The sequence below is a fragment of the Macaca thibetana genome, chromosome 5, assembly GCF_024542745.1.
Source record: "Macaca thibetana thibetana isolate TM-01 chromosome 5, ASM2454274v1, whole genome shotgun sequence".
NCBI lineage: Eukaryota > Metazoa > Chordata > Mammalia > Primates > Cercopithecidae > Macaca > Macaca thibetana.
In genome coordinates, this window is record NC_065582.1 from 42,169,077 (window position 1) to 42,185,329 (window position 16,253).

At 39.4% G+C, this 16,253-nt stretch overlaps 1 protein-coding gene across 1 annotated transcript in view; it reads left to right on the top strand.

Annotated features, from left to right (window-relative positions):
- The window catches only part of PRMT9 (protein arginine methyltransferase 9), a 46,234-nt gene extending 31,676 nt beyond the window's left edge, over positions 1–14,558 (top strand). The window contains exons 9-12 of the mRNA XM_050791860.1: positions 2,715–3,429; positions 10,885–11,038; positions 13,790–13,912; positions 14,192–14,558. Of these exons, the coding sequence (XP_050647817.1) occupies positions 2,715–3,429; positions 10,885–11,038; positions 13,790–13,912; positions 14,192–14,407 (1,208 nt within the window). The 3' untranslated portion in view covers positions 14,408–14,558. The remainder of the gene's footprint in view (positions 1–2,714; positions 3,430–10,884; positions 11,039–13,789; positions 13,913–14,191) is intronic.
- Positions 14,559–16,253: the final 1,695 nt, after the last annotated feature.

Sequence of the window (16,253 nt, forward strand, 5' to 3'; positions counted from 1 at the left end):
CTGATTTTTCTAGTTATCAGTAGATGAAAGAAGTCCTGCTCCATTATTTCATGGGAAGTATTGGAAAAGTACTGCTTTTAGTGCAGGAGTTCTTATTCCTTAGAGCAGCTGATGACGTCTGTGGAGCCCTGGGTCATAAAAATGTACACATTCATACAAGCACAAAGTTTTTCAGTTTTAGAGAGTTCATGGATCTGTGAACTTCCCTAGGGAAGTTCTGTATTAAAGATTTTTTTTTTGGTATGGAAATTCTTTTTACAGTGATTCGATGGGTTTAATGTAAGTTTAAAGTAGTTGAATTATATAGAAGAACAACCCTTTTTAGGCTGGGTATGGTGGCTGACACCTGTAACCCTAGTACTTTGGGAGGCCCAGGTGGGAGGATTGCTTGAGGCCAGGAGTTTAAACCAGCCTGGGCAACATAGCGAGACCTCACTTCTTTTTTTCTTTTTCTGAGATGGAGTCTCACTCTGTCACCCAGGCTGGAGTGCAGTGGCGCAATCTCAGTTCACTGCAACCTCTGCCTCCTGGGTTCAAGCGATTCTCCTGCCTCAGCCTCTTGAGTAGCTGGGACTACAGGTGCATGCCACCACGCCCAGCTAATTTTTTTGTATTTTTAGTAGAGATAGGGTTTTGCTGTGTTAGCCAGGATGGTCTTGATCTCCTGACCTCTTGATCCGCCCACTTCGGCCTCCCAAAGTGCTGGGATTACAGGTGTGAGCCACTGTGCCCGGCTGCAAGACTTCGCTTCTACAAAATGAAAAAAATTAACTGGGGATGGTGGCAAGTGCTTGTAGTTCCAGCTACTTGGGGCACTGAGGAAGAAGGCTCCTTTGAGTCCAGGAGGTTGAGGCTGCAGTGAGCCAAGATTGTAACACTGCACTCCAGCCTGGGCAACAGAGGGAGATCCTGACACACACACAGACACACACAGACACACACACACACAGAGAGAGAGAGAGAGAGAGAGAGAGAGAAACTCTACCCTTCTTAAACTGGAAGTTAATACATCTATTTCTGTTTAGTTTCTTAATCAAGGGATCTAATTTGGCAAGGTCTTAAAAGCCTGGAATCAGTATATTTTTGTGGCTAGTATGTTGTTTTTGGAGTCAGTTAGGTAGATTTGGATTCCGTTCTTGGCTCTGCTACTTACTGAATCCCTCCTGGCCATCCTTGCCACTTGTTTTTCAGAGCTTATGTTGTATATATAAAAATGGGATGATACCATTTATCTTGCAGCACTGTTTTAGGGATTCTTAGAGATGGTAGGTATAAATGCCTACCACAGTGACTGGCACTCAGTGAATGATATTTTTTACTTGTGTTTGTTTTAACTCTCTTTTACCTGTAGTAACTTAGACAGATGTCTTTTGTTTTTTAATCCTTCTTAGAGACAGGACATTTCTATGTTTAAGCATAAGAATAGCAATTTATGGCTGGGCTCAGTGGCTCATACCTGTAATCCCAGCACTTTGGGATCCTCCTGCCGAGGTAGGAGGATTGCTGAAGTTCAGGAGTTTGAGAACAGTCTGGTCTCTTCTAAAAATTTTTTAAAATTCAGGTATGGTGGTGAGCGCCTGTAGTTCCAGCTACTCTGGAGGCTGAGGTGGGAGGATAGCTTGAGCCCTAAGATTGAGGCCACAGTGATCATACCACTACACGCCAGCCTAGGCCACAAAGCAAGACACTGTCTCCAAAAAACCCAAAAAAGTGTAACAACTTGTATTTTCAACTGGTTCCAGGGCTAATGAGAAGGAATTGCGATTATACATTTATACATTTACATTTTAAAATTTTACCACATGTAGGCCAGGCGCAGTGGCTCATGCCTGTAATCCCAACACATTGGAAGGCTGAGGCGAGAGGATCACTTGAGCCCAGGAGTTCAAGACCAGCCTGGGTAAAATAGCAAGACCTCATCTCTATTTAAAAAAAATAGCTGGGCCTGGTGGCATGCATCTGTAGTTGTAGCTACTTGGGAGGCTGAGGCAGGAGGATCGCTTGAGCCCAGGAGTTGGAGGCTGCAGGGGGCCTTGTTACACCACTGCATCCCAGCCTGGGTGACAGAGTGAGACCTTGTCTCAAAAGACAAAACAAAATAAACGGAAGTTTTCCCACATATGAAAGGAGTATGATATGGTCTTTATTGTAGGACTTGGTTCTTCTTTATACTTTGAAGTTCCTAGACATGCAAGAATGCTTACAGTTAACAAATATAACTGATACAATTCTGTTGAATGTTACCTTGTTCTTTTGGAAATTTCTCTTAGAGAAAAGAATGTCCCTTTAAGCTAAAGTGAGGTTTGATATTTATCCCTGAATTTTATCTTTGTTGTTATTAGCCTTCATTACCAAAGATGATAGAGTCTGCTGCAGTACTCCACCAACACCCCAATTTGGGGATATGGAGAGACCTAGTGATGGCAGTAAAAACATTATCACACTGATAGTCTCAGGGTCAATAATGGAGCTCTCGAATGTCTCCATTATGCTACTGGTTGACTGAATCTTCAAATTTCAGTTTTTCCCTAAGTAAATCTGGTAGGGTTTTCCTGTTCTTTTTTTTTTTTTTGTATATTAAATGAGTATTTGTAATCCTTTCTATAGTGATTTAAAGAATGGGGGGTTAGATGGAGGATGGAGATGTTTATGTGATCCTCTGGCTTATAAGCACTCCATATATTTTGTTTTTTCTTTCTTACTGTTTAATGAAGACTACTGGATAAAGCCTGGAGACCATGTGATGATGGAAGTGTCTTGTCAAGACTGTTACTTAAGAATCCAGAGTATTAGTGTCTTGGATTTGGAATGTGAAATGGATGTTGCAAGAAGTTTTACCCAGAATAAAGACTTGTTGTCATTAGGAAATGAGGCTGAACTTTGTAGTGCCCTTGCTAACCTTCAAACCAGTAAACCAGATGCTGTAGAGCAGACATGTGTATTGGAATCTACAGAAATTGCTTTGCTTAACAACATCCCATATCATGAAGGCTTTAAAATGGCAATGAGCAAAGTTTTGTCTTCACTGACTCCAGAGAAACTGTATCAGACCATGGATACTCACTGTCAGAATGAGATGAACTCTGGAACTGGACAGAGTAATACTGTACAGAACATCCCTGAACCTTTCTACGTGTTAGATGTGTCTGAAGGCTTCTCTATTCTGCCTCTTATTGCTGGCACACTTGGGCAGGTTAAACCATACAGTTCTGTGGAGAAAGACCAGCATCGTATTGCTCTGGACCTCATATCTGAAGCCAATCACTTTCCTAAAGAAACACTTGAGTTTTGGCTGAGACATGTGGAGGATGAATCTGCTATGTTACAAAGGCCAAAATCAGACAAGTTATGGAGCATAATTATATTGGATGTCATTGAGCCATCTGGGCTCATTCAGCAGGAAATAATGGAAAAAGCTGCAATATCCAGGTAAAACACAACATAATAACTTTTGGGTTTTTTTTTTTTTTTTTTGAGCTCAGATTTTATGTAAATTCCTTAAGTTCTTTAATGGCATAACTGTAAAAATAAGTCAAGATCATTGTATGCTCCTCAAGCATTACTTTTCAGGACATGTGACTTCATTTGATGCTAAAATCGTCCCAGGTTTGGCCAGTGGGAGGTCCTTTAAACTAGTTCCTGTGTCTTTTTGACACGTTCCCATAATTCTTTGAGCATGTTCTTACTTTGGTGCAACCAGATGTTTTATTTTCATCTTGAATTTTTCTCAACCCCAACCTTAGGATTAGTCTTTCTCCAAGGGACTCTGGTTCCTTTTGGTTCCTTTTAGTGGAGAACTATATTTTGAAACCAAGATATATATATCTTCAAGTGTGGTGATATTAATAGTTGTGGGCTTTTCATATATGGCTTTTATTATGTTGAGGTAGTTTCCTTCTATTCCTAGTTTGTTTAACGCTTTTGTCATGAAAGTGTGATTTTTGTCAAATGCTTTTTCTGTATCCATTGAGATGATCATGTGGTCTTCATTCTGTTAACTGTGATGTATTGTAATTGGGCTCCTGTCTTGGCTTCCTAGAGTGTTGGGATTATGGGTGTGAGCCACTGTGCCTGATCTGCAGTTGTTTTTAAATGATCATTCTTGCCGGAAGCGGTGGCTCATGCCTGTAATCCCAGCACTTTGGGAGGCCGAGGCGGACTGAACAGGTGAGGTCTGCAGTTTGAGACCAGCCTGAGCAACATGGAGAAACCCCGTTTCTACTAAAAATTAAAAAATAAAAGGAGCCAGGCGTGGTGGCGCATGCCTGTAATCCCAGCTACTTGGGAGGCTAAGGCAGGAGAATCACTTGAACCCGGGAGGGGGAGGTTGCTGTTAGCTGAGATCGCGCCATTGCACTCCAGCTCTGGGCAACAAGAGCGAAACTCCATCTCAAAAAAAAAAAAAAAAAGTTCATTCTTAAGTTCTATTCACTCATGCTAGTTTAAAATACAGGGGAAAGCTTGAAGGCTTGGTAAACTCTTTCGTTTTTTGTTTTTTTAAAAACCATGGCTATGGTTTGAATGTCTCCTCCAAAGCTCATGTGTTGGAAAGTTAATTCTCATTGCAACAGTGTTGAGAGGTGTGATATTTAAGTGGGGATGAGGTCAGGGGGGCTCTGCCCTCATAAGTGGATTAATGCCATTATCATGGATGGGAGTGGGGGTTTTTATACAGGATGAGGTCAGCCCTCTTTCCCATTCTCTCTCTCCCTCTCCTCTCTCTATCTCTCTGCCCTCTGCCATGAACAGTCAGCCAAATAAGTTGCTGTTCTTTATAAATTACCCAGTCTGTTGTATTTTGTTAGACTTTTGAGTTACAACATTATTTTTTTCATTGCTGAAGGCATGGATGGTTCTGAAGTATCATTTAGCTTTGCAAAAGATTTCTGAGGAGTCTAGCAGTTGCAGTAATGTAAGTAACAACAAAACACTCAATGTTAGTAAAGATAAGCAGAGTTTCAAAGCAATGGTCATTTTATCTGAACATAGCTAACATCTGACACTATCTTTTAGCCCCCAACCTAAGGGTAGGGAGGGGGTCTTAGTCACCATTCATCTCATTCACATATAGAAGTTGAGTTGCAAGGATAATAACAGAGAAAAAAAAATTGCAAGCATAGATAACGGAGAACTAAACTGATTATCACTTAGTTGATAGTGTCAGATCCCACAGGTTGAGGACTCAGTTCCACAGACTGCCCCCTACTTCATATGCCAGTTACAAGTAGTAGGTTGTCACTCGTACTTCTCACAGGCTGTAAATTGGAAGTTCCTGAGACCACTTCTTTGAGTTCCGTTAATTTTCTAGAGTGGTTCGCAGAACTCAGGGAAACACTTTACTTATGTTTGCCCATTTCATTTATTATGAAGGATGTTACAAAGGATACAGATGAAGAGCCAGATGAAGAGATGCATAGAGCAAGCATATGGGAAGTGGCACGGGGCTTCCATGCCCTCTCTGGGCACCCTCTAGGAACCTCCATGTGTTCAGCTACCTGGAAGCTGTCTGAACCTTGTCTTTCTGGGTTTTTATGGAAGCTTTGTTATGTAGGCATGACTGATTACATCACCGGCTATTAGTGATCAACTCAACCTTCAGTGTGTCTCCTCTCTCTGGAGGCTAGTGGGTTGGATGGAAAGTCCCAATCCTCTAATCTTGCCATGGTCTTTTAGCCCCCAACCTAGGGCTGGGTAGGGGCCCTGAGTCATCATTTATCTCATTAGCATACAGAAGACACCATTCTGTAGGTTCCAAGGGTGTTAGGAGTTCTGTGGCAGGAAACAGGATGAAGACCAGATATATATATGTATCTTATTATAATCACAATATCATATTTGCCCTATGTATACTTTATATTCGGCTATTCCTGAGTTGTATCCTTTGTAATAAATCCGTAAATATAAGTAAAGTGTTTTTCTGAGTTCTGTGAGCCATTCTGGCAAATTATTGAACTCAAAGAGGACATTGTGGGAACCCTTGATTGTTACAGCCTGATGGGTTCTTCTTGCCCACTGCCCAGAAAAGCCAATACAGTGAGAACAGCAGAAGTTGCAGTAGGGAAAGTTTAGGTGGGCTCATGCCTGTAATCCCAGCACTTGGGGAGGCCGAGGTGGGTGGATCACTTGAAGTCAAGAGTTTGAGACCAGCCTGGCCAACATGGTAAAACCCCGTCTCTACTAAAAATACAAAAATTAGCTGGGAATGGTGATGTGTGCCTGTAATCCCAGCTGCTCAGGAGGCTGAGGCAGGAGAATCGCCTGAATTTGGGAGGCAGAGGTTGCAGTGAGCCAAGATTGCAGCACTGCACTCCAGCCTGGGCAACAGTGTGAGACTCCGTCTCAAAAAAAAAAAAAAAGAAAAAAAGAAAAGTGTGTAATTATCACAAGGCAGCCAAGTGGAAGAATGGGAGATGTTTTTCAAATCCACCTCCCTGAGAACTCAGAGGCTAGTTTTAAAGAATAATTTGGTGAACTGGTGGCTAGGGAATGGATACTGCTGACTGGTTTGGGATGAAATCATAGGGATGTCAAAAACAGTCTTCCTGTGCTGAGTGAAGTTTCTGGGTGGGAGTCATAGGAGCAGTTGAATCTGAAAAATATCTCAAAGACCAATCTTAGGTTTTACAATACTGATGTTATCTATAGGAGCAATTGGGGCAGTTACACATCTTGTGACCTCTGGCTCCATGATTCCTGAGCAGTAGGGCATTATAGAAAAGCAAGCTAGGGTACAATGACTGGGTATCATTTAACTGTGCCTACATTTTAGCAGAATTCAGGCTCCTCCCATAATCCTAACCTTGTGGCCTTTCCTTAGTTCTACAGTGGCTGTTTTGGTCCCTGAACAAGGAGAGGGTTCATTTCAGGAAGGGACTATTATCATCCTTGCTTTAAAGTTAAACTATAAACTAAAATTCCTCCCACAGTTAGCTTACCCTATGCCTGAGACAGTCAGTTTGTGAGGTTAGAAGCAGAATGGAGTGAGCTATGTTAGATTTCTTTTACTGCCATAATTTTTGCAAAGGTGGTTTCAGTTTTATACATGGCCAAAAGTACTGAAAGTCCAGGACCTACAGTTGGCATCAGAACTGGGGGCAGTCATGTGGGATGGAGCCCTTATAGCACTTGATGCTAACTCCAGGTAATGTCAGTATTGATTTCAGTTGTAGTACACTCAAAAGGTGTCTGAGAATTTTTTGGGGTGGGAACCTCCTCCCTGCCTCCCCGCCACCACCACTTGGTGTCAGAAGTTTTATTTTTTTTAGACAGGCTGTCACTCTGTCGCCTAGGCTGGAGTGCAGTGCCATGATCATGGCTCACTGCAGCCTTGACTTCCTGGGCTCAACCTACGTTTTATAAATAGAAACGTTCCTAAGACTACTTCAGTGACTCACATGATACCGTTCCCAACTCTCTTTCTCCCATAGATTTCATGACTATAAGGTTAGCTTTTATTAACCTGTGTGCTTTTTTAACTTGCTAATTTCATAGAATGGTACCCTCTTGTGGCTATTTGAGGAGTGAAGGGTTGTTAGTCAAGCAACATAAAGTTCTGTGGCTAGTTTCTCCTTTCAGAGACCTTTGTGATCCTGAAGAAAATTAGATCTGATTTTCACTTAAATGCATCACAGTTAGCAGATAACGTCAGTTGTTAGATAATTTTAATAACATGAGTTTTCAGAATTAAACTTGATCCTTTTGAGGAAAAAAGATTTTTCCAGTGATTTGGGAAGACATAAAATTGTAGCCAGTTTGGTAAAGGCATAGATTGGAATTTGGTTAAGAGCTGTGCAATTTTATTATGAGGTGTGAAATTTCACTAACTGTGGAGATTGAATTTCTACCAGACTACCTAATATGCCAAAAAGTTGATAGGAAAGGAATAGCAACAATGGGTAAAGCACTGGGGGCAGGGTGGAGTCCATTCTTAGGCTAATTTATGAATATAGGATTTATTACAACTCTAAAGGATCATGTCGTTATATTTAGTGGGTGAAGAGAGATTATCCTGGTGCAGAATCATGACTTATCTTTATCAATCTGGTGCCATTACACTTGGAGTCATCTCTTAACTTTGCTTGCTGAATCTTTGCTCCTCACATTATGGCTGGGGATATGGCTTCCTGTTAGCTTGTCTTTAGGAGAGAGTGAGCTGTTACAAGAGCAGACTGTTTCCTTATTAACTTTTCCTCAAATGTATTATTTTGAAAATTTTCAAACTTAGGAAAAATTGTAAGAATAATAACAGAGAACACTAGATTATTGTTTACTTTACTGAACCATTTGGTAGTTGATTGTTGGCATCATAAACTTCATCTTTTCTTTAGTATTTAGCATGTGTTTCCTAAGAACAAATGTTTTTCCTACATATCACAATAAAATTATCACTCAGGATATTTCACATTGATAAAACACTATTATTAATATATAGTGCATATTAAAATTTCCCGTTACCCCAGTAATATTCTTCATTGCTTTTCTTCCCAGTCTAGTTCTAATCAAGAGTCTTACATTGCATTTAGTTGCCACGTCTTGTCATTATAATTTAATTGTCCTTGCTTTAGATATCTTTAAGTGGTTATGGAATTGAGATAATCAGTTTAGTAAGAGACCAGAGAACTAATTGAAATCTAATTCAAGAGCAGTAGTGCCAAAGTAGTTTTGAGGAATGGGATGTTTTATAGCTTAGCTTGTCTAGGTTTTAATGATCTATTTAGGGAGACTGCATAGTATATAATTTTGGAAATGTTTATGAATTACTTTTTAAGATATGAACAAATGTGTTGGTGAAATGTTTAGTTCTATATTTTTATAAGTGGATTCTTACTCTAAATATTTAATTTAGGAGTAAAAACGTACTGCGAAATGTACATATGATAATATAAAGTTCACCTGCCTAGTATGCTGTTCTAGAAATTCAAGTAGGAACAAGCTTGGAATATTCAGTAAAAATGTAGATTTGACATTTGATTGTAAATGTGGAAAATGAAAATAATTACTTGGTTTAAAGTATCCTCCACCTCTGTTTCATTGGATGTCAGTAGGTGGCCCACTCACATAGCACATAGCTCGGGTGTGAGGAAACAAGACTACATAGGTAGGTGTGGAAGCTGCCTTGGCTTAAGAGCCCTTCGCTTCATATAGCAACTCTTCTCCCATGGGCACAGCTTCCACGGCCTAGCAATATGAACACCTGGTTACACTCTCAGGGAAGCCCACATGTGGTATGGGTTCCCGTCAGGCATTTATCCTTTGTTCATAGTTCTCTCCGTCCAGATACAGTCTATCTATTAAGAGATTTTTTTTTTTTTTAAACCATAAGCAGTGTTGCTGATAAACACAGCTGACATTTTATTCTTATAAGATTTTCAGAGAAAGAGAAGGTAAACCCAAGGTCAACTGTAGGAAGAAAAAGGATTTTGTTAACACTTGACTCTCTCTCCTCGAGTATTAGAGTATTTGGACTTTTTTTTTTTCTTTAATTTTGCATTTGGAGTGTTTAACCTTTTATTTTGAAATAATTTCAAGCCTTTGGAGAAGTTAATAATACAAAGAACTTACCATACACCTTACACTCAGATTCACAAACTATTAATATTTTGCCACATCTGCTAAATTGTTCGGGAAAAAACATTTCAGGCTCTTTCCCTGAACCATAGATACAATGTGTCTTTACTCCTAATACCTTGGAATGCATAGGACATTCACTTATATAATCACTGTACAATTATTAAAATCAGGACATTTACAGGGACACAATACTGTTATCTAAGCTACAAACTTTATCCAGGTTTCACCAGTTGTCACAATAATGTCCTTTGTAGCTTTTCTGTTCCTGGTCTGGAATCCAATCCAGGATCATATATTCCATTTAGTTTTCATGTCTTTTTAGTGGTGCAGTCACTGCTTACTGCAGTGTGGACCTCCTGGGCTCAAGCAATCCTCCCACCTCAGCCTCTTGAGTAGCTGGGACTACAGGTGTGCACCACCACACCTGGCTAGTTTATTTGTAGAGATGGGGTCTTGCTATGTTGCCCAGGCAGGTCTTGAAGTCCTGGGCTCAAGCAATTCTCTCACCTTGGCCTCCCACAGTGTTGGGATTATAGGCATCTCGGCCACCGTGCCCAGACTGTCCCATTATTTTTGATGTTAATACAATCACATGGTTTAAGTTGTATCTACACATTTCTCCATTCAGTAAGTCACTATTTCCCCCTTTGTGATAAGTCATTTGTGGGGGTGATACTTTGAGACTGTAAAAGGATATTTTCCTAATCAAACTTTGACCTACTAGTTTTAGCATCCATTGATGACTCTTTCCTGAATCTAAAGACGTATGTTCATTTAAATAGCTAACTGGTCATTTTTCTCTTTCATTGATCAGTACTTTGACTTGAGAAATTATTTCTAGTGGTTTACTATTCTGAAATACCAGCCATGAATAATTGAAAATCCATTAGACTCTGTGTAATCTGTAGCTCTTTACTGATTTATCATGATTCTTAGTTACTGATGTTTATACAATTGGGGGGATTACAAAGGGTTTCTTTTGTTTTATGTATTTTTGAGACAAAGTCTCACTCTGTCACCCAGGGTGTAATGCAGTGGCGGGATGTATTTCACTGCAACTGCTACCTGTTGGATTCAAGCAGTCCTCCTGCCTCAACCTCCCAAGTAGCTGGGACTATAGGTGCATGTCACCACGCTTGGCTAGTTTTTATATTTTTTATAGAGATGAGGTTTTGCCATGTTGCCTAGGCTGGTCTTGAACTCTTGGGCTCAAGTGATCCACCCACCTTGGCCTCCCAAAGGGCTGGGATTACAGGCGTGAGCCACTGTGGCCCAGCTGCAAAAGCTTTTTAAAATATGTACTTTTTTCCTTAGGTGTTTACTACAATCTGGAGGCAAGATCTTTCCTCAATATGTGCTGATGTTTGGGTTGCTTGTGGAATCACAGACACTCCTAGAGGAGAATGCTGTTCAAGGAACAGAACGTACTCTTGGATTAAATATAGCACCTTTTATTAATCAGTTTCAGGTAAGTGTCTAGAGGAGAAGTTCAACCAGGATGCTGTTGAACAGTCTACCTTTGCGCTCTCTTTAGTCACTGTTTAATCTAGCTAAACACAGTGACTAAAGTTTAGCTGGATTAAACACAGTGACTAAGAGCACTTAGATTCTTACCTATAGTAAGTTCGTACAACAAAGGAACTTATTATAGGTAAAAATCAACCTAGACATTACAGTAACCAAGGAATTTTGTCGTGACTGCTGATAAAAGTTTATAGGTATTTGGCCAGGTGTGGTGGCTCATGCCTGTAATCCCAGCACTTTGGGGAGGCTGAGGCAGGTGGATCACCTGAGGTAAGGAGTTCAAGACCAGCCTGGCCAACATGGTGAAATCCCGCCTCTACTAAAAATACAAAAAAAATTAGCCAGGTATGGTGGTGCGTGCCTGCAATCCCAGCTACTCTGGAGATGAAGGCAGGAGAATTGCTTGAACTCAGGAGGCAGGAGTTGCAGTGAGCCAAGATCGTGCCACTGCACTGCAGTCTGGATGACAGAGCGAGACAGCATCTCAAAAAAAAATAAGTTTATAGATACTCCTCTAAATCACTGTCATAAATGGAAGAAGGGTCCTAGGTTTTAATCTTAAGAAAAAGAGTGGTCTTTGTCCAAAAGAGATTTATGTTCTAAACTTGAACCCTTACATTGAGACCTCAGGCTGGCAGCTGATAAGTATCAGCAGCTAATGCTCAGATTCTAGGAAATCAGACTGCAGAGAGCAGGAATGCAGGAGCCTAGGAAAACAGAGCTCAAGCAAAAGGGGGTTAGCCTCTGTTTAGGAAATAAGGAGTCAAGATTTAGAAATGGGCTGGGCATGGTGGCTCACATCTGTAGTCCTGGCACTTTGAGAGGCAAAGGTGGGGCAGATTGCTTGAGCTCACAAGTTCGAGATGAGCCTGGGCAACATGGGGAAACCCTGTCTCTACAAAAAATACAAAAATTATCTGGGCTTGGTGGTGCATGCCTGTAGTCCCAGCTACTTGGGAGGCTGAGGTAGAAGAATTGCTTGAGCCTGGGAGGTGGAGGTTGCGGTGAGCTGAAATCACAACACTGCACTCCGGCCTGGGTGATAGAGTAACAAATGTTTACTGAATGTCTACTACATGTACATTTAGATTTGGAGAATAGGGCTATAAAAAAAGGTAGAATTTTTGGTAAGTTGGATGTGGGCTATGAAAGAGGACTCCATTTTTTTTTAGGTGAAAGCACCTGGAAGAATGGTTCCCATTTACTGATAATGGGGAAAATAGGATCAGGCTTTGTATGTTGCTGTGGTCACTGAGCAATTGGGTAAGAATTCAGAGAAAGCTCTGGGCTGAAGATTTAAATTTGGCAGTTAGCCTGTAGCTGGTATTTAAGGCCATAAGACTGGATGAAATAACATGGGGGCATGTTGATAAAGAGGGCTGGGAACTGAACTCTAGAGAACTCATAAAGTTATGAGCTTGGTTTGGTTGGTTATATAGAAGGAACTGGCAAAGATGACAGGGGGGCCGGGCATGGTAGCTCATGCCTATAATCCTAGCACTTGGGGAGGCCAAGGAGGGCAGATTGCTTGAGTCCAGGAATTCGAGACAGCCTGGGCAACATGGCAAAAACCCATCTCTACAAAAAATACAAATATTAGCCAAGTGTGGTGGTAGGCACCTGTAGTCCTAGCTACATGGGAGGATCACTTGAACCCAGGAGGCGGAGGTTGCAGTGAGCTGTGATCACACCACTGCACTCCAGCCTGGGGAACAGAGTAAGACCCTGTCTCAAAAAAAAAAAAAAAAAGACAGGAGTGGACCAGTTAGTGTGAGAAACAAAAGTGGGGGCCGACTATGAGGTATGGGTTCAGCAGTGTGGGGATTAGGAGGCAGGTGATAAGAGGTGACATGAGAATCTAAGGCTTCTTCTGGTTTGATGTAAAAATAGGAGCATAACAAGGAGTATTAGAAATGGTGTGGGGTTACTGTTAAGAGTTTTTATGGGGAAGTCTGGATGGTTTCAAGGATGCCCAGGGAGAGGCGAATGTATCTGTGTCCTGTTTCGCCTTCTACCAGGAAAATGACAGTTACCTTTGTTTCAAATGAGGATGAAGCTAAAAATTATTAGTATTAAATAGTAGCATTCAATTGCTACTAAACTTGATAGACCACTTAATAGTGATTCTCAACTTTGTACATTAGAAACATCTGGGGATCCTATCGCCAGATGGTTTGGGGTGTGGCCTGAACAGCTGGGCTTTTAAAAAGCTCCCCAAGTGATTTTAGTTTGCAGCCAAGATTGAGAACCACTGCCTTCTAGAAATAAACTTATTTTCCAAATGAAATCAATTATTATTTGATTGAATCTGGCATCATATCTGAAACAATTCAATTAGTGTTGTACCATTATTTCATAAACAAATCCTTGGGTTAAAAATTTTCAGAGCTGTTTAGCTTAAAAAATTTAATCTGCTCCCATCCAAATGAAAGATCTACAGGTAATGGAAACCATAGCAAATTATCTAACCTGCCTAAACCTTGGTTTGTTCATTCTTTTTGTACTGGAACAATGAAAGTTCTAATGAAAGCCAGCCTTAGCTTGATGTGGGAATATAAAGGAGGTAATGTAAAAAGTATTCTATCATATTGAGTCAAGTACAAAGCAAGCCCTGACCACAAAAGAAATATGTAAAAGTGAAAAACTTGAGCCCTGACCACAAAAAGTGAAAGTGAAAAATTTATACTTTCTCTAGGTACCTATACGTGTATTTTTGGATCTATCCTCATTGCCCTGTATACCTTTAAGCAAGCCAGTGGAACTCTTAAGACTAGATTTAATGACTCCATATTTGAACACCTCTAAAAGAGAAGTAAAGGTAAGGACAACATGCAAAATGATTTCGTTTGTTATTGTTTAGAATAATTATCTTAAATTAGGTGATACTTTTATACATAGTTTTAGCTACTTTAAAGATTTAAATCTTATTTTCTGAACAATATCAAAAAATGGATTTAAGTAAATTAGTGAATAGGTTGGTGAAATATATTTTAAAATAAATTCTTGTATTTAAAAGTAACTAAAAAGAGAAAGAAGACTTATTTAAGTCTACTCTATGTACTCTGATGATATTTTCATAATTTCTTAATTTTCATAGGTACACATTTGTAAATCTGGAAGAGTGACTGCTATTCCATTTTGGTATCATATGTACCTTGATGAAGAGATTAGGTTGGATACTTCAAGTGAAGCCTCCCACTGGAAACAAGCTGCAGTTGTTTTAGATAATCCCATCCAGGTTGAAATGGGAGAAGAACTTGTACTCAGCGTTCAGCACCACAAAAGCAATGTCAGCATCACAGTAAAGCAATGAAGAGCAGTTTTCCAATGAAAACTGTTTAAATAGAGCATCAACAAGTACAAAATTCTTATCTTAATTAGTGGGGGTCTATAAAAATTCCTTGTAATGGTCAAATATTTTTTAAACATTGACATTAATAAAGCATATTTTAAAAGATTCTAAATAAAAGAGTAGCATTATTATAGAAATACTGCTGCAGATTTGCTTTCTGGAAACGGATACATCACTAGTTTTTTGAATTAGGAAACTTCTTTTGCTCGATATTATGGAATAGGGATTTTAAAAGTCTTATTGTTATTGACATGTGTCAATAAGTAAAGCAAAACTTTACTTTTGTAGGCATCTTGGCCTTTTTTCTTAAATCCAAACTTGTAATTGGGAAATACTGAAAGGCTTCCACTGAAGACTGAGGGTTATGGTTACCTGTAAATTCCAATCCTGCTTCCTTTAAATACTCAGTGTACATCTGAAACATCTCAGGTTTTGAGAATGCAAGCTTGAAAAAGGATTTAAGCTATAAGCTAAATGTAATTACAACAGTTAAGGAGTTAGGGAATAAATCTTCAGGAGGCAGCATTTTTCTTGGTCTACTTTGGCAAAAGAACATTTAAAAGCTGGTAACAACAAAGTTTAATTGAAGAAAGAGTTAATCCTAAACTATTTTTCAAAGTTTTGATTTGGATGCACAATAAGTAGATTAATTGATCCAATTTTTACAGACTTTTGAAATAAAGGAAGATTATTATGCCTCCTATATGCTGTATACTCTTTGTAAGTCACAAATAAGACGGATCTTTGCTCCAGACTACCTATTCTTGGTACCTCTATTATTATACTACCCGGTTTTATTTTTAAAATAAATTTTATTGCATACATTTAAGGTATACGATGTGAAGCAAATTAACATATCCATCATCTCAGTTACCCATATATTTTTTGTTTCTGACAAGAGCAGCTGAAAGCTACTCATTTAGCATGAATCCCAAATACAGTACAATTTTACCTAAAATTCTCATGTTGTACATTAGATCTCTAGACTTGTTCATCCTACATATCTGCTACTTTGAATCCTTTGACCTACATTTCCCCATTTCTCCCTACCCCCCATAACCAGTTTTGTTCTTTATATATTTGAATTTTTTTTTTTAGATTCTACGTATATGTGAGATTATGCAGTATCTTTTATTCTGTCTGGCTTATTTCATTTAGCACAGTGTCTTTCAGGCCCATCCATGTTGTAGCAAATGGCAGTATATCGTTGGTTTTTTTTTTTTTTTTTTAGGGATGAATAATATTGCATTGTGTGTATGCATATATATACAGTTTATTCATCTGTCAACAGACAACTTGAGTTGTCTCCATATGTTGGCTACTGTGAATAATGCTGTAATGAACACGGACTGCAGATCTATTTACAAGGTGGTGATTTCATTTGCTTTGAGTATATGCCCAGAAGAGGGATTGCTGGATCGTATGGTAGTTTTATTTTTCTTTAGAAACTTCCATTCCATTTTCCGTGAAAGGTAGTACTTCAGAGTGGTTTTTATATGCATTTCCTTGATGATTAATTATGTTGAGCACCCTTTTATATACCTGTTGGCCATCTGTGTGTCTTCTTCGGAGAAATGTCTATTCAGGTCTTTTGCCCATTTTAAAAATTGAGTTGTATGAATTCTTTATACATTTTGGATACAAACCCTTTTTCAGATATATGGCTTACAAATATTTTTTACTCAATCTGTAGGCTATTGTTTCATTTTGTTGACTGTTTCTGTTACTGTCAGAAGGTTTTTGGTTTGATGTAGTCAGGTTTTTGTTTCTGTTGACTGAGCTTTTGGTGTGGTATCCAAAAAATCAT